The 22,633-nt window shown below is 43.6% G+C and overlaps 1 protein-coding gene across 1 annotated transcript in view; it reads left to right on the top strand.

Annotated features, from left to right (window-relative positions):
• Window positions 1–22,633, top strand: part of CNOT10 (CCR4-NOT transcription complex subunit 10) — a 186,241-nt gene that overhangs the window by 124,275 nt on the left and 39,333 nt on the right. The window contains 1 exon segment of the mRNA XM_033930099.1: window positions 15,993–16,106. Within this exon segment, the coding sequence (XP_033785990.1) occupies window positions 15,993–16,106 (114 nt within the window).

The following is a 22,633-nucleotide window of genomic DNA, read 5'->3' as shown; positions in this document are numbered from 1 at the left end:
TCGTCCAGAGCTTACCACTCTCGTCCAGCCCGTTCCCCGGCCTCCCGGGTGTCGTTTGATAGGGGTCTGCTGACTCCTTCGATGTCCTAGCAGAGGGGAGGGGGGGGAACGTGAGCATGACTGGTCAACTTGGCATCCTCTTTCCCTTTGCTGGTTCTTTCTGCACCTCCCTGTATGTTGGGCAGCCAAAGATGGTGCGGGTACAGGGTCCCCTTCGAGACTTCCTGGCGCTCGAGATGGTAATTTTGGTTCCCCCGGTCCAAAGGTGCAGGGACGTGTTGCAGTTTTCTTGTTGGGGTCGATTAGTGGGAGTTCTTTACGGCGATCACTCTCACAGGCGTATTCTCTCATATCCCAATATGGCTCTCGCATCGCCGGTAATTGCACTGGACTCCGAATCGGTGCTTGGTTTGCTTGCCTCTCTTGGAGCAACGCTTTCGGTTTCGCCCCACGCCACCCTAGGCTTCACGTTCATTTTAATTCATGATGGCAGTAATTTTTGGCACTTCCGGGCGTTATGCCTACCTTCTTCTTGTCTGGCTGCTTGATTTGGACGTCGTCTGATCGGGCCTTTTGCCTGCCTTGATAGGGGGTGGTTTTCTTTACTCGGTTCTTTAGACTTCGAATTTGCATGGCGCTCTTTTCTCTTGTACTACCTACAGGTATATCGGGAAGCTGTTTTTTATTCATATGGGAGTGAACTGAGTTCTTACCTGAGGCTGGGACGAGATGTCTCAGTCTCAGGTTTGCGTTCTTCTTCTTCGGTCACTATGACCAAGAGTATGGGATTCTGTACCGGTTTAAGGTTCCATGTTGCAGACTCCCCTGGAAACTTTGGCTTGCTTTCCCATGCTAACGCTTCAGCAGTTGCTTTTGTTCCGGTGGTTCCCGATATCTCAGGGCTCCAATTCTTTGGTAGGCTCCTCAAGCATAGCTCTGTAGGATTTGGTGGCTCACCGAGATTTCTCTTGGCAAAGGCATGCCTCGGTCTTTGCTGGACTAGCTTATTATTTAAACAGTGTTCCCGCTAAGCTGCGCTGGCGTGCGCTGGCGCACAAAATATTAGGTCGCAGCGCACAAGTTTCTCGTCACAGCGCAGGACCGGCAAGATTGACTCATTTGAACTTCTGCAAGATCAGCATCGGAAGCGTGCGCTGGGCCGGAGAGATCTTGGGGAGCCTCCGACAGTGGCTTTCTCCCCTCTCTGCAGCTCTCCTTTACTTCCCAGCGCAGCGATTCACGAAGGCAGCCTCGGGGCTTTTGCTGAGTCGCGGCTGCCTCTGATGATGCAACTTCCTCTTTCCTCAGAGGCGGCGCGACACAACAAAGGACCCGAGGCTGCCTTCGTGAATCGCTGCGCTGGGAAGTAAGAAGAGCTGCTGGGAGGGGAGAAAACCACTATCAGTCTGGGAAGCTGCTGGGCAGGGGAAAAAAGGGACAGCTGCTACTGGAAAGGGAGAAGGAGAGATGCTTCTGGGAGGGGAGGAGGGAAAGGAATCTGGGAAGCTGCTGGGCCAGGAAAAAAAAGGGACAGCTGCTACTGGAGAGGGAGAAGGAGAAGGAGAGATGCATCTGGGAGGGGAGGAGGGAAAGGAATCTGGGAAGCTGCTGGGCCAGGAAAAAAAAGGACAGCTGCTACTGGAGAGGGAGAAGAAGGAGAGATGCTTCTGGGAGGGGAGGAGGGAAAGGAATCTGGGAAGCTGCTGGGCAAGGAAAAAAAAGGGACAGCTGCTACTGGATAAGGAGAAGAAGGAGAGATGCTTCTGGGAGGGGAGGAGGGAAAGGAATCTGGGAAGCTGCTGGGCTAGGAAAAAAAGGGACAGCTGCTACTGGAGAGGGAGAAGGAGACGGAGAGATGCTTCTGGGAGGGGAGGAGGGAAAGGAATCTGGGAAGCTGCTGGGCTAGGAAAAAAAGGGACAGCTGCTACTGGAGAGGGAGAAGAAGGAGAGATGCTTCTGGGAGGGGAGGAGGGAAAGGAATCTGGGAAGCTGCTGGGCTAGGAAAAAAAGGGACAGCTGCTACTGGAGAGGGAGAAGGAGACGGAGAGATGCTTCTGGGAGGGGAGGAGGGAAAGGAATCTGGGAAGCTGCTGGGCCAGGAAAAAAAAGGACAGCTGCTACTGGAGAGGGAGAAGAAGGAGAGATGCTTCTGGGAGGGGAGGAGGGAAAGGAATCTGGGAAGCTGCTGGGCAAGGAAAAAAAAGGGACAGCTGCTACTGGAGAGGGAGACGGAGAGATGCTGCTGGGAGGGGAGGAAGGGAAGAGAGTTACTGCTGGACAGGAGGCTGGGAGAAAGAAAGAAAGGGGGCAGGCAGGGAAACAGAAGGAAAGAAGAGAAACAGAAAAAAAGAAAGAAAGGTCAGGGAGAGAGGAAGAAAAAGTTGGGGGAGGGAATGAGGTGTGGAGGAGAGAAAGCATACAGGCTGATAGAAGGGAAGAAAGATTGGATGCACAGTCAGAAGAAGAAAGTGCAACCAGAAATCACCAGACAAGGTAGGAAAAATGATTTTATTTTAAATTTAGCAAAGTGGAGGCAGTATTACCACAGTTTTCAAAGGAATTTGCCCAAATAACTTAATAGTTAACTGGGTAAATTCCCAGAGATGAAAACTTCCCTTCACTTACTATGCACAGTTCTGAATTTATATCTGCTGTCTATATTTTACAATATGGTCCCCTTTTACTAAACCGCAATAGTGGTTTTTAGCGCAGGGAGCCTATGAGCGTCAAGAGCAGTGCTGGGCATTCAGCGCAGCTCCCTGCGCTAAAAACTGCTATTGTGGTTTAATAAAAAGGATGGAGGGTATATTTGTCTATTTTTGTATGCTATAAAAACCAAATACAGAGAGAGACTGAGAGCTGTTGACGAAGAGCTACGTGTGTGTCTTTCTTCCATTCCAGCCAGAATATCAGCTTTGTGTTCAGCCAAACAGGCCCAGGTTTCGCACTGAATAAAGTATTTTATAATTTTTATAATTTTTATTTCATAATAAAGTAATTATAAAATACTTTCTTTGTGTTTATTTGATTCCTATTCAAGAGAATTACTTTATATATAGTCAATATAGGCAGAGAGTTAAATTTTTTAACATTTTCTAATGGTGGTGTGCCTCGTGATTTTTTTCATGAAACAAGTGTGCCTTTGCCCAAAAAAGGTTGAAAAACACTGGTCTAGAAATTGAAAGCATCAAACGTATTGTCTTCTGGACTGTTTTTAATTTACAGTTTACACATATGGATGTAACAGACATAACTACATTTGTTGTAAAACATTTATTAAGATATCATTTCATCCCTACAATTTCTGTGTTCTTAAAAATATTATTTAACGTTATTTAATTTAGCGTGTAGGCCTAAAATTCCTTTGAATACCTCGTCCTCATGTATCAGCAACTTTGACAACATATTTATTTGGCTCATAACTTGCTGGCGCCCGATATTTTTAGCTCACAGTGAAAAAAGTTTGCTCACAACACCCGCCCGCTTAGAGGGAACACTGGACTCACCACACATCCCGGGCTGTCGGGTTGGGGGGCTGGATACCTTCCATCCTCAGCTCCAGGAGTCTGGTATTAATAGGCGACTCAGTACTTGTTCACTCGTCTACTCTGGAGCATGGTCAGGCTACCTTTCTGGAGCTTCAGACCATTCTTCCGGAGTGACACTGTAGGTCTTTTCAGTCAGTATTATGAGAGGGGGTGTTTCTCTACAGCCTGGGCAGTAGGTGCTGTACTCGGTTGGCGGGTACTGTTGTGGTTCTACTTCGATGGGTGGACCCTCATCTTCCTCTTCTGTTGGCGATTCATGTTATGTGTCAGGAAAGAATGTAGATAGACTTTCTCTCCATGCCATCGGAGCATGGCCCATTTTGTGTATGTTAATATGTGCGGCGCTGTGTACGCTCTAGAAGATGTATAGGTGAGTAATAATCATTAATTTTCTTATATATCCGCCAAAGCCATGGTAGTTCGAGGCGGTTTACAACAAGAGGTGCTGGACAGTCAGCGATAAGTTACAAAATAGAATCAATGAATACAAGTACACTGGAAGCAAATACAAATAAGAGGTGCTGGACAGTCAGCAGTGAAATCTTCTACATCTTGGATATTGGGAATTTTGGCTCAGGCGTTCCAGCTCTTTTTATGGATGCGGGATCTCCTGGTCCTAGACCTCATGGCCTCGTCTCAAAATTCCAAGCTTTCTAGCTTCTTCAGCCGGCACAGGGACGGGGAGTCTGAGGGAGTAGCAGCGTGGCTTCTTTCTCGCCTCTCGTTTCTCCCTTTTTTCAGTGTTTTCCCCTGGCTGATCTTAGCTTGGATTTGCTATCTCGAGCTCGCTTTCCGGGCACAGTATTTGTAGAATCTCTGGCTTGGCTGCGCCATCCTTGAGATGCGGATCTGATGAGTCTTTCAACAGCCGGACTATGAAGTTTACGAGTATGTCCGGATTTGCTCACCTAGGGTCCGCTCAATATGGATATTCGTACTACTTTGGTATTACGACCTAGCTTTTGAGTAGTCATGACTGACCTGTTATGCGAAGCAGGTTGTTTCTTCTCTTATCCAGGCGCTACAGACATCTTAACCTGTGGCTTCTGCTTCCCTTTGGAGGTTTTTCCTTTCTTGGATACTTCTCCATATTTGCACCCTTCCGGAGTTCCTTTTTGGCACAGGGGCATTGCCGGGGGCTTAGCGTTCAATTCTCTTCCGCTTCTAGTGCCGTTCTTAGTTGGTGACAAGAGCCAGGTATATTACTTCTCAGCTTCATGTAGTTCAGTTCCTAAACGGAGTACGGTATATTTGTACACCAATTAGAAAGTCCGGAATGCAATTTTCAGGTGCTTCTTCGCAGTTCCGAAGGCTTCATGTCCTTCTTGTGCCATGGAACACGGGGTTTCTTGTAGCCATTGCTTCGGCTCTGCAGTTTTCCGGGTTGCAGGCCTTGTTCAGCGGGGATTCCTATTTCTGATTTCCATAATCTGGGGTATCAGTACAGACGGTACCACAATTACTTCTCAGGAGGTGTCATTCTTTCTTTTATGACACGCTCACTTTGCCTTCCTTCTTCCTGGGAGGAGAACTGGGGAGACGTGCTTTTCCTCACTGGCTTTTTTGAAAGTGCGTAGCATTCTCTGCGAGCAAGGTTTCTAATTTCTTCTTGTTGTTAAGATAACCTTTTTTGTATTCTTCAAGACGCCTCAAACAGATGGCGGCGTCCAAAGCCTCCATCGCTCGATGGGTCCAGGAGGACATTCTTTATGCTTGCTTGCTGGCAGGGAAGCAGTTGGTGAACGACTTCATGACCATTCTGCAGGAGCGATGCCTACTTCTTGGGGCTCGGCCCAGGGGTTTTTCCTTGGAGGAGATTTGTCTTGTGTCTACTTGGTCTTACGAGAGTGCATTCTCTCCGCATTTCTGCTTGGATGTGGGGGCGCTTACGGTAGGGGCGTTTTGTGCTTCGGTTGTTGCGGAGGCGGCGTTTGCTTCCCACCCAGATCGAGGATTGCTTTGCTACATCCCATTGGTCTCTGGATTCATCTGCTGCTGTTGCTAGGGAAGGTAAAATTATGTTCTTACCTGTTAATTTTCTTTCCCTTAGACCCAGCAGATGAATCCAGAGCCCCACCCTTTCTGGATATTGTCTCGGTTTTTTTTTCTTTTGCAAGTTTCGCAGTTTGTATTGTGACAGGTTGGTTTCTGTATTATTACATTTTGAGATTTGTTCTGGGAAAGAAGTTTTTTACATGCTATGCCTATTGCTGGATTACGTGTGCTTGGACAAGGAGCTATACTGATGAGACAGGAGGAGTACCAGCCTATAAGACCGCCTGTTAATCAGTTTCTCTATCTCCACCTGCTGGTAGATGTGGGCTATTCCCATTGGTCTCTGGATTCATCGGCTGCGTCTAAGGGAAAGAAAATTAACAGGTAAGAACATAATTTTACCTTAGTGTATCTCTAAGCTGTCATATCACAGGGCAGTCAGAGACACCTGCCTGGAAGCTGCTATAACTCAATAAGTAAAAGCCCTGTGCTCTTCTTCCAGAGGTCATAAGTTCAGCTCCCCAGCATATATTTTAATTGTGGCATTCTACCCTGCAGGTGCACCTTGATGATCTCACAATGAGGTTACCATTGTGCAGCTGCAAACCTCCATTTGCAATGAAGCCATGATAAGGTCTGTATCTGTTTTTTTCTGTTTTTAAGCTTTTGCAATGAAGTTATGTATGCAATCTATATATTTTTGTCATGTGTTTTCTTTGCTTTCGAAAATGAGCTGATTGGAGTACTGTTTAGTCAGAAAAAAAGGATAGCTTTTTAGCAAGAAAACTAAAGCTATGTTTTTCATATGCTGTGCTTCAGTTAATGGATCTTTTCCTCTAATTAGCAAATAACATTACTGCTTGTCCAATATATCTGTTTTGATGTGCCCCGTTTATGTGGTGCCTTATTAAATGTATTTTTGAGCTTAAAGCAAAATTAAAAACCCATAGAGCTATTTAGCAGATCATATTAAGGACATCCAAAGAGTGCCTATAACTCAGATCTATTTGAAGCCCAAACTAAGCTCAAAGTAGACCTAGTTTTCATTCGCCTACAATATAGGCATCATATGGACGCCCTAGGTCACTCAGTGTTATGTAAATGAATCAAAGGACGCCCAAATTGAGTCATTGCCCATTCTATGCCCACGCCTATTGAGTTAGGCACGAGTTTTAAACATGAGCGTCCATGAAATTGTGACTGTGTCTACAAAGTGGTGTCTACATCCTTTGGATGCCTAAGTATCAATTATTGCTTGTTAAGACCCTTAATTGGCTCATTAATTACTTAGATTGGACGCCTAAAGCTCGCCTAGCTTTAGGCATGACTTAGGCGCTCTTTATAGAATCAGGGCCTTAGTGTGCACTAATTCTGTTAGCATCCACTGAACTTTAGTAAAAGGGCCCCTCAAATTGGGAAGAAATTATTCATTAACAAAATACAATACCATTTGTGAAAGCATTACATTAAGAAGTTATCTTATTTATATATGTTTGTTTACGTATACCGCCTACATATTAATGAAAACAATCAAAGTGGTTCACCAAAGAAGTCACCATTCAAAACTTCCCTTTTCCCACCCTCCTTAACAAAACCTTTAATATTCCTTGTTAAAAACATTTCCCTTAATTCTTGACCTATTTTGACCTAACCCTCTAAGAATGCTTACAACACTCTTTGGGGAGACTATTTAGATGTATAAATTACAAAAATAAAGGTATTTGTAGAAGTTAAGATTAATGTAAACACAATCTAGAATATCATGCTATTACTGAAGTAAGAGGGATGTCAACAGCATAAAACTATAGATTTGGAATGGAAACTGTAAAACTAAATAAGGCAGAATAGTTTTCACTTTTAACATCATTTATAATCACATCTGTAATTAGTTTCCAATACTGTACTAGGTTTTTGACACCATTCATTGCTGCTCCCAAAATATTCCTAGGTAGTGGTCATTTAACCAGGTATCTTCTGTTTGATGACTAGAAGCCTGGGCCAATCAGGCCTTAGACTTAGTGGGGATGGGCGGACCCGCTATGCCTAATGCCTGATTGGTCCAGGCTTCTAGAGCCTGGGCCAATCAGGCCTTAGGCTTCGGGGGATGGGCCGGGAAGGGGTGGGCCCCACCTCATTTCGACGAGGCGGGCCTGCCGGCTGGACGGGCAAGACCGTCTGGCCAAAAGAAAAGGTTAGTTTGGTGGGGTGGAGGTTTGGGGGCTGTTAGCATCGGGGGGGAGAGTGCATCTTCAGGCAGGAGGGATTGGGCACCCTCCTACCAGCGATCGATATTATCGGGGGGGGGCATCTTCTGGCAGAAGGGTTTGGGCACCCTCCTGCCAGCGATCGATATTGTCGGGGGGGGGGGGGAGGGTGCGTCTTCGGACAGGAGGGATTGGGCACCCTCCTACCAGCGATCGATATTATCGGGGGGGGGGCATCTTCTGGCAGAAGGGTTTGGGCACCCTCCTGCCAGCGATCGATATTGTCGGGGGGGGAGGGTGCGTCTTCGAGCAGGAGGGATTGGGCACCCTCCTGCCAGCGATCGATATTGTCGGGGGGGGAGGGTGCGTCTTCAGGCAGGAGGGATTGGGCACCCTCCTACCAACAATCGATATTGTCGGGGGGGGGGCATCTTCTGGCAGAAGGGTTTGGGCACCCTCCTGCCAGCGATCGGTAGTGTCGGGGTGGGAGGGAGATCGGTAATGTCGGGGGAGGCGGTCGGTAGTGTCGGGGGGGGCATCTTCTGGCAGGAGGGTTTGGGCACCCTCCTGCCAACGATCGGACAGACGGCTGCGGCCCGCTATACTTATAGCGGCAGAGAGATCCCTTGCCGCAATAAGTATAGCGGCCGCGTCTACTTACAATGTAGACCAGCATTTTGCTGGCCTACATTTTAAGCGTTTCTTCCTCTACTAGGGAGACATGTAGGGCCGCCTAGGTTCGCCTAAGGCCCTTAGGCGAGCTTAGGCGTCTTGCAGGTCTCCCTAGGCTCCCGGAGGCGCCTTCAATATAGGTGGCCTGCCTGGGGAGCATTTTTTTTAAAAACGTGCATCCCGATTGGCTGATTAGACAGTTGTAGGACGCCTACAGCTGCCTAAAATCGGGACGCACTTTGGAGAATCAGGCCCTCAGTGTTTCTATGCCATTGACATACAAGGTGGTTTTATTTGGAACATTATTGAGATCTAAGAATCCAATTGGCAAACATAAAAGCAGACTTTTGATTATGACAGGGGTTGCTATGCAAATGATAACCAGGAACTGGAAAAATTATGACAGGTTAAACCTTTCCTTTTGGTGGGAAACATTGTGCTTATATTATAGGTATGAGAGAATGAATGCGGAACAGGTGAGAAACAATAAAAAGTTTAAAGAAGTCTGGGGTCCATTGGAAACATTTGTTAAATTGTAGAGTGATTAATTGATAAGATCCTTAATTCTTGGGATTTCTTAATTTTCCACACACATCCAGATAGGGAGGGAGGGGGGAGGGTATTTCATTTTTTAATATTTGTGCAAATTTAAGTGCTATCAATTGTTTATATTTGTATGCTTATTTGTATGCAATTGGTAAGTTTGGAAAACTAATAAAGAATTAAAACAAAAAAAAAGATTAAGGGCTCCTTTTACTAAGCTGCGATAGCGGATTTAGCGCGTGCTAAATTGCCCCATGCTAGACCTTAACGCCAGCATTGAGCTGGCGCTAGTTCTAGCTGCGTTGCATGGGTTTAGCGCGTGAAAAGGATTAGGTCCCAATTCCTGCCCCATACTCTCTCTCTGTCTGTCATTTGTAAGACAGATACACCTGGGGACATATCTTAAAGACAAGAAATCATCTTCCAAACATGTCCGCTTTATTGTCAGCTTTACATCCCTTTTATATCATTTTACATGAATCAGTGTTGTCAGCATGTGATGTAAATACAAACCATATATGGACACAGGTCACATGAAACTTTAAAGAAATAACAAGTATTTTTCTATCTAAAGACTGAAGTCCAAAGGGTGCCTTGGTCAGCAGAGCCTCTTATCTAAAGCTGCTTGCAAATACAGCTTATGAAAACAATTGAAGTCACTTCACAACAAGATAACACACATCTTTTCAAACATAAAATGTTCTTGCAGTATTTCAGCAAGAGAAGGCAAGCAGAGTCTAGATTTACAGCTTTAAACACAGCCTAAGGAAAACTACAAGACGTGTCCCTTCAATCCCCTCTTACGTCATGAAAATGACATCATAAATGCACAGCATGAGCTGGGAGGGAGTGATACTCTAGATATGTGTCTCGAGGAGGGGTGTTAGGAACTGCAATACGAATAACACAGTGCATGAGCAGGCGAAAAATTACATAAGAAACAAGAATGCAGATAATAATAGAGCTTATAACAAAAAAAAGGTCTTTTACCCAACCCTGCATTCAACTAAAGTGCTGATCCCAAGAATTAGATAAACCAGAGTTACATTTGAGCTCAGCAAAGAGGTCTGCTAATTTCTGAATGGCCATAGTAGGACCTGTATCATAGCCAGGGCCATACAATTTAGAAAACCATCTGAGAAGTGGAGCCTAATTGATCAGCAATACCTTGCAAGGCGTCCCTAGAGTAGTTCACAAAGCGTTGCTGATTATAATAAATTTAATTAATCCAATCAACATTCTTATTAATAGTAACAAAGGGAATAAGGAACTCAAACCCAGCCTTAACCTGATCTTGGGCCTTAAATTCATCTGGGACCCCTCTTGGGGCCCCTATAGCATCTATGTATACATGCGGATCAAAACTACCAAGGAGATCAGATTTATATCGAGACAGAAAAGAGGAAAAACCATGTGAATCGGAAGGGTGCCTTTCAGAAAGAATATGCAGGAGCATGGTAACCTTAGCTAAAGTACACTGGCCTATCCACTGGCTGGGTAGCTTAACACGGAGCCAAAAGTCTCCATAGAGCCAGTAAATATCACCTAAGGTGAAAATCTGATGCTGCAACAATGGGGCATTCCTATAATCCAAGACAGAACAATAACCTGGGGGTAAATTACCTACAAAACTACCCTGTGTCAGATTAAAAACATGACATGTGTAATTACCCTTATAGATGGTAACGGCAATATCAAGCTTTTTCTGTCCAGGCAACAAAAGGTATTTAGAACACCACAGTGCACAAAGAGGATAGGTAAAATTAGAGGAGGTAAATAGATCCCGTAAGAAAAACGGATGGGTCGGATAGCTAGACCCACCCTTAAACCACATGCCCATAATGTACATACCTTCATCAGTAGGTTTAGGGTTGTCAATAGTAAGAGAAAGCTTAATAATTTGTGCAGGAACACTTTTCCTATAACAGTTTCCAACCTTATGAAGAGTCCTATGAATAAGCAGTGATTTACCATTTTGGTCCACTTTTTTTCAGAGTACTTTCTGGTTTATAAGCCCAGTCAGTATCAATATTCCATCCTACCGCTCCCCAGAATGCACACTTATCCCCCCAACGTGAATCAGTAACACATATATATACATATGTCTTTAGTTTTAGGAATCTCTGAGGACCAATGACACAGCCTTGGGATATCAATTGATGAACAGTCCACAATGTCACAATACTCAAAAGTGAAGGTGACCACGTGCACACTGCTGGAAGTATACCAAAGGGTAGTATACTATCTGTCTTGCTGGATTCCAATTGAAGGACAGCCTTTGCGAGGGAGTAGTCCAGCTTGAAGTCGTGTTCGCAAAGAGGTGTCGGGGGTGCTGTTTTCAGCAGGAGTGTCATTTACAGATGGGTATGGGCAGAAAGTGTCATGGACCCAGAACACATCATCCCTGTAGACCCAGTTAGAAATGATCCATACAGGAAGAAAAACTAACAGGAGCGTTGCCAGTAAGAGAATGATAAAGTTGGTAGAATGCTGCAATGAGATCATCATGTTGTTCCACTGGAGGAGGTGAAATCTGCGCAGGGAAGACTTGCTTCTGGGGTTTTAGGTTAACCCTCTTCAATCGACTTGCGTGGATCCAAACAGGAGACTCCTCAGTGAGTACTGCGGTCCTGGTCACAGCGATCGCAGTAGTGGGAAGGCCAAAGGGGAAATCCGTCTGCTTCAGATCCTTGAAAAGCTTCTGGACGATAACTTTATCACCAGGCTGGAAAAAATGGGTAGGAATCTGTGGAGAGAAAGGAGAAGTGCAAGACACGTTTCTTTGAACAAGCCCTAATATTTCAATGAGCTTTCGGACGTATTCCTCCTGTATCAAGGGAAGATCACTACTCTCAACTATTGAGGGTTTGTCTACCCATAGGGGCGGGGAAAGGTCATCCCGTGAGAATCTCAAAGGGAGAGCAGCCAGATGTCTGTGCATACAGAAAGAGATACACCGGGAAAAGAGTCCAAATATCATTCAGCAGCTGTACTCCAATGTGATCCAAATAAGAGATAAAAAACAAGAGAGAAACCATGTTGCCTGTACTGAATGTGGCAACATGTGACAATACCAGTACATTTACTTAGTATAGCTATGGCAAAACAGATACAATACTCAGTTACTTAAGGTTCTTAATTGAACAATCCAAAAATATATGTTTTTGCGTGCTGCATATAACTATTATGTACTGCAGAGAGACCATACTGATGTACTGAATGTATTCAGAAATGTATACTGAATGGATCATATGTAGGGAGCACCACGAAATAAATGCTGTATAAAGTAAAACTTTTTCTTAAACATATAACCCCTAACTAAACTTCATTTAGAATATGAAAGCTATAAGTAATATAAGTATAAGCATTGCGCAGTTAGACTAATAAGAAGTGGAAAAAGAGCTCTAGAAATGGCCAATGTTATGTATCCTGGGGTACCCACTAAACTAAAGCAAGTAGACATGACACAGACAAAACATAAAGTTTTAAGCATGAAGCTATTATTCCATCTGTCAAGTGTGCAGGGCTGAATTTAACTCTGCAAATAAACATATTGATATAAATAAAACCAAAACTACAAATAATGTATATCATAACCATCTCATATTCGGAAAAAGGCATAAAGCTAATGTCTCTTTGGAGCATCTCTATCTCTGCAGTGATAAAGAGGACCCTTGGAAAACATTAGAAATATCTGTGCCAAAACTGATCTGGGATGGCTATGTATACATCCGAACTACTGCTAAGAAAAAGAAAAAACATTTTAAATTAGCAACATCCTAATTTCAGCTAAAACAATAGAAAGGAATTGTATTGTCCAATTTGTTTTCAATTCACAAACATGCCAGCTGTAGCTATCGAGCTATATATATCTGTAGCAAGGAGCAAAAGGTCAAGAATGAAAATATCACTAGCAAGAAGTTAAAATGTCGAGCGAGCACTACGATAACCAATACCATGATATTGGGCAATGAATAAGGGAGAGCTAGCAGCTGGTATCCAGGGTTTCCCCTCTTTGCACCAAAGTCCATCCAAAAGGGCGGCTTTGGGCACCTGCCAAACGTCAGGCATCAAGTTCAGAGGGGGGGGTAACAAAGGACTGAAGCTGTGAAAAAAGAGAGGTAGAGAATCCTGTTCACCCTTGAGACCCAGGAGCCCATTTAAAAGAAGGGCTTGGACATCGTGAAAAGTGTGAAGGGTAGTGGGGTGACCAAGGGTCAGAGGAGTAACCATCTCTACCACCATAGCACATGCAGCCAGGGCTTTCAAGCAGGCAAGCATGCCATGAACTTGAACAGGAGTGACTATAGAAAAAAAGGCAACAGAGCGTAACTTACCGCCATGTTCTCCCTTCATGGTGTTACAATGGTCCCGAACAAAGAGATAAAACATATGGTCATAATCAGGAAGACCCAGGCCTGGGCTAGAAACCAAAGCACATCTCAAATGTCCAACATTTCATGAGTCCATCTGATAAGAGCAGTCATTTCAGAACCTAGGCTCTGTCTCAGAATCTGGTCATAGAAGGAACAATCAGAGATCCATTGGCAGCAGTAACCAATCATATAAGCATGTCTTTCTTGGTAGCTGGGCGGGGCAGACCCAGAACAGCAGCAATGCTGGAAGTGCAGAGTTTCCTTTGACCATGAGACAGGACAAAACCCAGGTATTTCACTTCAGATCTACACCAGTGCAGTTTATTTCGTGACACCTTGTGACCACACACAGACAACCATTGTAAAAGGTGCAAACTATCAGCCTGACAGGTCTCCTGAATTATGGAACACAAAAAGAGGTACAGAATGAGGACAGAACCATGAGGGGCAGTGCATGGCTGTAGAATAGCCCGGAGGACAATGGAGTCAACATAGCCCTGGGGCATTCCACACCAGGTATACTGTTGCTTAAAGGTGAAGGCAAAAAGGGGCTGAGAAGCCTCATTAACAGGGACTGAAAAAAAAACTTTCTTTAGGACAATGACAGAAAAAAAACATTGGCTGCCGATGGAATGGAGGAGAGAAAGGAAGAAACATCAGGGACAATAGGTGCAATGAAAATTACAAAAACATTAACAGCCCTAAAGTCTAGGACGAAGCGGGGGATGCCATCAGCTTTGACAACAGGATTGATAGTGGTTTTGATAATACCGGAGGAAAGAAAAGTGACAAGCAGTGGAATCATGATTCTCACCGTACTGCTTACAACATTGTCAGTGAAAGCCCAAACTGGGAAATCTGGGGGGAGGGGCAAAAGCATTCATGCACGGACCCTGATAATGAAAGCAAAGAACAACAGTCAAAAGTCTGGCAATCAAAAATGCATTTGTACTTTATATAATTCAAACTGTCAAATAGAAAAATATGGCTTTCAGTCAGAAAGAGAAAACCAGAATCGCATTCCTTAAGGTCAGTAACTAGGTATCCAAATAAGCACAGAGAAAATTTACAACTGGCTAATCTTCTAGAAACAAAACAAAATTTTGCCAGCACAGAACACAAAGGAAGCAGCCGTAGGAGAAACGCACAAAATGAGTCAGGATCAAACTATTGTATGTTCAAAAGGAAGACAAGAAACAGTGCTTGTATACAAGCTACGAGGGAAAGATCTTAGACTGATTCAAACACCGCTTGCAATTCATTCCACATAACAGCATGTCCTACCTCAGTGTTAAACATATAAACAGTGCAAACATATACGGGAAAGGATTGGTGATACAGAAAGATGTAGGCTGAAGGAAGAATGTCACACACGCACAGGCAACATAAGCCTTACAAGTCTCATCTGTCTAGGAGAGGGAGAATCCTAAGTGCCTTTATGACTCATTACAAAAACAATATAACAATGCAAAAATATTCGCTTATCTTACCTTATAAGCGAGGTACAGTAATAAGAAACAATAAAATCTTATACTCTATAAAAAAAATTTTAACCTCACAAATGACAGACTGGGCAGGGGGGTTCTATAAATAATTTCATTCTTCCCGAAAGAATGGCAGCTGCTTATATTCACGAGGGGCGCTTCCCAAAAGTACCCCGAGATTTTTCCCAAAAACACCGTAATAGAACCCAAAGCTTGAACTTAAAATAAAGGGTGGGAACAGGTCACCAATACCAGTGAGTATTAAAGAACGGAAAAAATTCAGAAATACTCACAAAATATTGGTGATGTCATCTGTCCATCCCGGGCGGGCCCCCAACTGAAAAGGATTAGGTCCCAATTCCTGCCCCATACTCTCTCTCTGTCTGTCATTTGGGGACATATCTTAAAGACAAGAAATCATCTTCCAAACATGTCCGCTTTATTGTCATCTTTACATCCCTTTTATATAATTTTACATGAATCAGTGTTGTCAGCATGTGTCAGCATGTGACGTAAATGCAAACCATATATGGACACAGGTCACATGAAACTTTAAAGAAATAACAAGTATTTTTCTATCTAAAGACTGAAGTTCAAAGGGTGCCTTGGTCAGCAGAGCCTCTTATCTAAAGCTGCTTGCAAATACAGCTTATGAAAACAATTGAAGTCACTTCACAACAAGATAACACACATCTTTTCAAACATAAAATGTCCTTGCAGTATTTCAGCAAGAGAAGGCAAACAGAGTCTGGATTTACAGCTTTAAACACAGCCTAAGGAAAACTACAAGACGTGTCCCTTCAGCGCGCACTAAAATCCTGCGTTCGCTAAAAACACTATCACAGCTTAGTAAAAGGAGCCCTAAGTATTTTTGGATGCTAAGAGCTGACAGTATTTCTTCCCTTGTACAAGCCATTGCAATTGAGCTTGTTCCACTGCTGGATTTTTTTCTAAGCATTTACTAATCACAAAAAAGACACAGGAGGATACTGCCCAATCATAAACCTGAGGACCCTAAACAAATTTAACGCGAGGCACTTTCTACCATGGCTTAGTAAAAGGGGGCCTAAGTGTTGAAAAAAAAAAAGTCAATGTATTTCATATAGGTTCTGTGTGTTTGTAAAATTTTAAAATATTTCATTTTAAAGGAGTTTTGTTTTTCTTCTGTAGATGTTCAATACTTGCTTGCAGTGCTTATGTCTCTTTGGCTTTGGGTGACAACCTAATGGCTTTGAATCATGCAGAGAAACTTCTTCAGCAGCCAAAATTGTCAGGATCTCTTAAGTAAGTTTGAGCTTTGCTGTTGCTATTTTTTTTTTAATCCAAAAATAGCATGGCTTCAGTATTGATTGAAGGTGCGTTAGATAGATTGTGAGCCCACCGGGACAGATAGGGAAAATGCTTGAGTACCTGATTGTAAAAACCGCTTAGATAACCTTGATAGGCGGTATATAAAATCCTAATAAACTTGAAACTTGAAGGTTGATTCGAAATACTATTAATAACATATTCCCAATTTTATAATGGAACTTGCCATGCTGATCTCAGTCCATTGAAATAGTTAGAAATTATATATTCTGTTGACATTCATTGTAATCTGCTCAATGATTTTCTGAATAATAATCTGCTGAGAAGGTTAGAAAAACTTGTTAGAAGGGGAAGCAATGTGAAATAGACAAAAATAGAGCCTAGTAGGAGGTGAGACTGGCTAGAAGAAGCAAAAATAAGAGTAGATATTCTTGGTTTTTATTGCTTGTATATTTTGTTGTCTTACTCATTGTTACCTGCTGAGACTTTTAGATAGGCAGGACGCAAATATAATAAATGAAATTAAAAGATGACTGTTAAAATATTAAGGAGACACCAGAGAATGGCCTAAGGGAAAAAAAATCACTGACACCTTTGTAAAGGGGATGAGGATAGGACAGCAAAAATTATATAGACAGGAGGAAAATCCATAAAAGGAAAAAAATTGAAAAGAAAGAAAATGGAACAAAAATCTGCAGGCAGGTATTGGTTTTTTTTTTTTTCCAAAAGTAAAATGTTTAATAATGAAACTGTCAAATAAAATGGCAAAGTAAAATATATATTTATTTCTCCAAGGACAAACAGGATGGAATGTCTTAATAGATGAGGTGACATACTACTACTACTACTACTATTTAATATTTCTAAAGCAAAAGCGTATGCAGCACTGCACATTTGACATGTAATGGATGGTCCCTGCTCTGAAGAGCTTGCAGTCCAATTGGTCTTGTTCTGAGTGTTTGGGACGTAGACAAAATTTTGGTTAAAAATGTGGTATAAAGCTAGATATATTGGCGGTCTGGACGATCAATGGCTTCAGATGATTTTCGGGAAAAAAATAATATTCTAGACATATTTTTCGAGATTGGACATTTTACCACTGTCAACTTTGGGTGTCTAGCGCCATATGTCCAAATCAGATTTAGACGTTTCCTTTGATTATGTCCCTCTAAGTAAATATACCCAAACCCTCACAAATATGCAGTAACTATGGAGGTTCCTGAGCCATCTACCCAAGACCCTTCCCTAATAGTCAAGCCCATGTAAACCAAATATCCTTCAGCCATCCAAGATAAAGAGCATGCACACTTTCACATTTACATAATCCCCTTTAAAAAGTCACAGTAGAACAGTGAAGCAGTCAAAAGCACAGTTAAGAGTACAAGGCCTCTCAACTGAGGCAGATGAGTAAGGCAAACATCTAGCACGACCAGCAATTCGGACATTTCATGAGCTTGTGGGCTATCTTCGGTCCCTTTTATTCTTATCTGACACTTTCTACCATTGGAATACCTGGTTGAGGAGGACAGTATAGTCACTGTTAAACCAGCTTCCTGAAAGATTTTCCAGATTTCCTCTACTGACTTTTGTGTAGTTTCCCATTGGTGCCAAAACAGATTGAAGGGGAATGCCCATCTATATTTAATTTTTTCCTTATTGAGGCAATCCAAAACAGGCTGCATTTCTCTCCTCTTCACCAGGATGAAGATGAAACATCCTGGTAAACTGGAACAGTCGAATCCTGAAATTGGAGGGGAGCCTCCTGTTATGCTTTCTGCAGGAACAGCTCCTTAACCAAGTGCAGTATAACATCCTGCAGCTTATTCTATACAAAAGGGTCCAATGCCCAATTTGCACTCTCCAGCTCCAACAGGACTTTGCTTTAGTACACCCCTCCAGTAATTGCCCACATAGTGTTTGCACTATAATGAGGATGTCTGTACCACCAGTTCCCAGCACACCTTGAAACCAGAGGATTTTCCTCTTCCCACTGTTTTCCAAATTACTGAGCGTAAATTGCAGTGCCTCTGTTTTCAAAAGGTGCACAGTTGTTTGAGCACATTGCCTCAGTCAAGACCTCTTTGTTCTTCCACCTTGTTTTCCATTACTTCAAGGCACATGCTCTGCTCCCTCATGTCCATGTGAATATCAAATTTGTCCAGTATTTCAGCCTGTATTCTTATCAACCTCTAACAAATATTATCCAGCGCTTCAATTCTTCTACCAGACCACAATCCAAGTCCTCATCTTCTATTGAGAACTAGGCTTCAATCATGCACTGGGTATTCCATATGGTACAGAGCCTTGCTAACTTTGACCATTTTTATTTCAAGCCCATCAGCTTACTCACTGTAGTGTGTAGGAGGAAGTTGAAGGCAGAGTTATTGGATATTGGACTGATGAAGTAAACTGCAGGTGAGGAGTCTGGAGCACTCTGGCTATGTGGTCATCTAGGCTGATGAAGTCACTTCCTCCAAGCTAGTGTGCATTTAATCACTCTAGCACACGTTAAGGGGCCCTTCTACTAAAAGGCGTTAAGCCCTAACACACACTTAGCGTGTGAAAAACAATTACAAAATGAGATAGTTTGGTGGTATTTAACCTGTTTGCACATGCTAACCCGTACATTATTTATTTTTTCAAAATATTGTTTCCAGCGGACATGTCATGTGCAGATACTTGGCATAAAAGAACTAACCATCTAGAGCAGGGGTGCCCAAAAGGTCGATCGCGATCAACCAGTAGATCAAAAGGGCAACGCGAGTCTATTGCAGAGCCCATCCTGGGCTCCGCGATAGACTCGTTTTGTCTTTGCATTCTCCCTGCTTCCCCAACACTGCAAAAGCCAGGCAAGTGCATCCACTGCATAAGCACTGGGCCCACAAGCCTCTCCCCCCCCCTCCTCAACGTCAATTCTAACGTCGGAGAGGAAGTTCCAGGCCAGCCAATCACTGCCTAGCTGGCCCAGAACTTCCTCTCTGACATCAGAATTGACATGGGGGGGAAGGCTTGTGGGCATGGTTGGGAGTGAAGCACAGGTTGGGAGTGAAGTCATGGGAAGGAATAGAGGGGACTATGAAGGGATGAAGTGAATTAAAAAGGTTAATAGCAGGGACAGAGAATGTTGCTATGAAGAGCCAGAACTGTCTGAAAGTTCTAAAGGGAACAGTGACAGACTGATGGAGACAGAAACTTGGAGTGGAGCTGTGGCAGTGGAAAAGAAATAGGCTGTGAGGGTGACAGGAACTCAGAGAGGGAGCATGTGCAGTAATGGGACAATGGAACTGAGAGAAAAATACATAATTTGGGAAATAAGAGTAAGAGCAGACAGGAGGAAGTGTTTGCTGGGGGCATTTGGTAATGGTGGAGGTGGCTTAGGGGGCAAGGAGAGAGAAAGAAAGGGGGCAGGGAGAGAGACAGAAAAAATGAAAGGGGGCAGGGAGAGAGAAAGACAAAGAATAATAATAATAACTTTATTTTTGTATACCGCCATACCCCGAAGAGTTCTAGGCGGTTCACATAACAGAGATTACATGTGGTTACATATCAAATTGATCATAGAGTAGTTAAACAGAGATTACAAGTGGTTACATATCAAATTGATCATAGAGTAGCAGACAGCAAGGAGAGAGTATTTACAAGTGAATGCATATCAAATTGATCATAGAGTTGCGAACAGCAAGGAGAGAAGTAAGGGAAGAGGAGGGAGGCAGGGAGAGAGAGAAGGGGGCAGGGAGAGAGAGAAAGTAAAAGAAAGTGAAGGGGCAAGGAGAGAGTAAGAAAAATTGGGGGAGGGAATGGAGTGTCAGGTGACAGGGGGCAGGCAGGGAGACAGGAAGAAAAAGTTGGACTCATGGAGGGACAGAGAGAGATGTTGGTTGGGGAATGGAATGAAGTCTGGACTGGAGGAGAAGCATGCAGGAGGCAGAAAGAAGGGAAGAAATATTGGATGCACAGAAGGAAGTGCAACTAGAGACTCATGAAATCACCAGACAACAAAGGTAGGAAAAATGATTTTATTTTCAATTTAGTGATCAAAATGTGTCCGTTTTGAGAATTTATATCTGCTGTCTATATTTTGCACTATGGCCCCCTTTTACTAAACCGCAATAGCGGTTTTTAGTGCAGGGAGCCTATGAGCATCGGGAGCAGCGTGGGGCATTCAGCATGGCTCCCTGCGCTAAAAAATGCTATCACGGTTTAGTAAAAGGGCAAGGATATATTTGTCTATTTTTGTATAGTTGTTACAGAGGTGGCATTACATATTTTAAAGTCATCTGCCTTGACCTCTTTTTGAAACACCCCCCCCCCCCGAATATAAATTATAATTAACATTTTCTCTGTGTACAGTGTGCTTTGTGTTTTTTTAAAGTTTTATTGTTGGTAGATCATTTTAACTTGGTCATTTTAAAAGTAGCTTGCAAGCCTAAAAAGTGTGGGCATCCATGATCTAGAGCAGGGGTGCCCACACTTTTTGGGCTTGCGAGCTACTTTTAAAATGACCAAGGCAAAATGATCTACCAACAATAAAATTAAAAAAAAAAAAAAAACAAAGCTCACTTTACGCTGAGAAAATGTTAATTATCATTCCTATTCCGGGTTTTTTCCAAAGAGGTCAAGGCAGATGACTCTATGCACTGTCACTTCAGTAACAACCATACAAAAATAGACAAATATACCCCCCTTCCCTTTTTACTAAACCACAATAGCAGTTTTTAGTGCAGGGAACTGCGCTGAATGCCCAGCGCTGCTCTCGATGCTCATTGGCTCCCTGCGCTAAAATCCGCTATTATGGTTTAGTAAAAAGGGGGGCCATAGTGCAAAATATAGACAGCAGATATAAATTCAGACAAATTTTGATCACTAAATTTAAAATAAAATCATTTTTCCTACCTTGTTGTCTGGTGATTTCATGAGTCTCTGGTTGCACTTTCTTCTTCTGACTGTGCATCCAATATTTCTTCCCTTCTTTCAGCCTGTATGCTTCTTCTCCTCCAGACCTCATTCCCTCCCTAAACTTTTTCTTGCTCTCTCCCTGCCCTTTCTTTCTCTCTCTCTTCATGCCTCCTTTCCTTCCTACTCAACCCCATGGCCTGGCATCTCTCTCCTTTCCTTCTATCTCTTCCTCCCTTGCCATGCTCTGACATCTCCTCTCCTTCCTTTCTCTCTGGTCTGGCATCTGTCTTCTTAATTTCCCGTCCCTCCCCCCATGCCCTGACATCTTTTTCCTCTCCTTCTCTTCTATCTCTCCCTCCCCCCTCCATTATCTGGTATTTTCTCTCCTTCCTTGCCCCTGGTCTGGCATCTGTCTCCTTCCCTTCTCTCTCCTTCCATGGTCTGGTTTCTCTTTTCCTTCCCTTCTCTTGGAAGCCCGTGGCATTTACTGTGCGTCTGCTGCCGCCTCCATGTTTGGTAGACAGGCTGGAGGTAAAGGGCGGCATCACCCCACAGTTATAATGTCCGGTTTGGGCCTCTCAGACTTGCCGGCTAGTGGCCAAGCAATATAGATGCATTATAATATTTTTTGTTTTATTTTTAATCCCTACTTGCCCTGCCTTCTGGAGAAGCCCCAGTGAAGGAACGGACGCAGCCACTTGCCTTCTCTGGCTCTGGGGATGCTGGAACGGGAGAAGGTGACAGAAAAATATGTGGGGAGAATGGCACTCACCCATTTATGTTCGGCGGTGCTCTCTTCGGGGGTGAACACAAACGGAAATGTTCCACGGGGGAGGGAAGGCGACGCTCAGAGCATGGCTGCCGCATCCTGCCCCTTCGGCAGTCCAAATACTTGCCGCTGTGGCCATGCGGGACGCGTCTGCGGCTGCAGCCAGCTACCAGAGTGTCGCGCCCCAAGGCCGGAGTTTGCACGCGTTGTTAGAGGAACTGAACCCAGGCAGGGGGGGCGGGCTCTAACACTGCGCGCGCCGGCTTCCCTTCTGAAACAGGAATGACATAACTTCCTGTTTCGAAGAAGGGAAGCCAGCGCACGCAGTGTTAAAGCCCCACAGCCTGAGTTCAATTTGCATGTGGGCAAGAGGGCAGTGGAAGGGAGGGAAGCTGTCTTCACCAGGCAATCGGGGAGAGGAAGGCTGATCGGCCGGTAGATTTTGAAGGCACAACGTATTGGGCACCACTGATCTAGAGTATTAGGATTACACACTCTAACTAGTTAGTCAGGTCATAGGAGGCAGTAAGTGCTCCTGCATTAACTTTTTGTAAGTACTGTAGATTAATGGTAACATAGCACATGACCTCCAAATAAAAAGAAAAATGCTTTAAAAAATGCAGTGTAAAATCTGAGTTTAGCGTATCCTTATCCTAGTCTTTCCCATACACTAAGTTCGGATTTCACCACATGTCAGTTAAATGGCTTCTATATTTTTTGAGGCCCATTGATGAACCAAATACACATCCCTGGTAGGTATTTACTCAGAATTTTTTCTATATTTTGTATTATCCCAAGACAAGCAGACAGCATGTTCTCATATGTGAGGGTAACATAA

Source organism: Geotrypetes seraphini, chromosome 2 (assembly GCF_902459505.1).
Source record: "Geotrypetes seraphini chromosome 2, aGeoSer1.1, whole genome shotgun sequence".
NCBI classification, from domain to species: Eukaryota; Metazoa; Chordata; class Amphibia; order Gymnophiona; family Dermophiidae; genus Geotrypetes; species Geotrypetes seraphini.
Note: the sequence above shows the minus strand (reverse complement) of the source record. Positions and strands in the feature narration are given on the sequence as shown.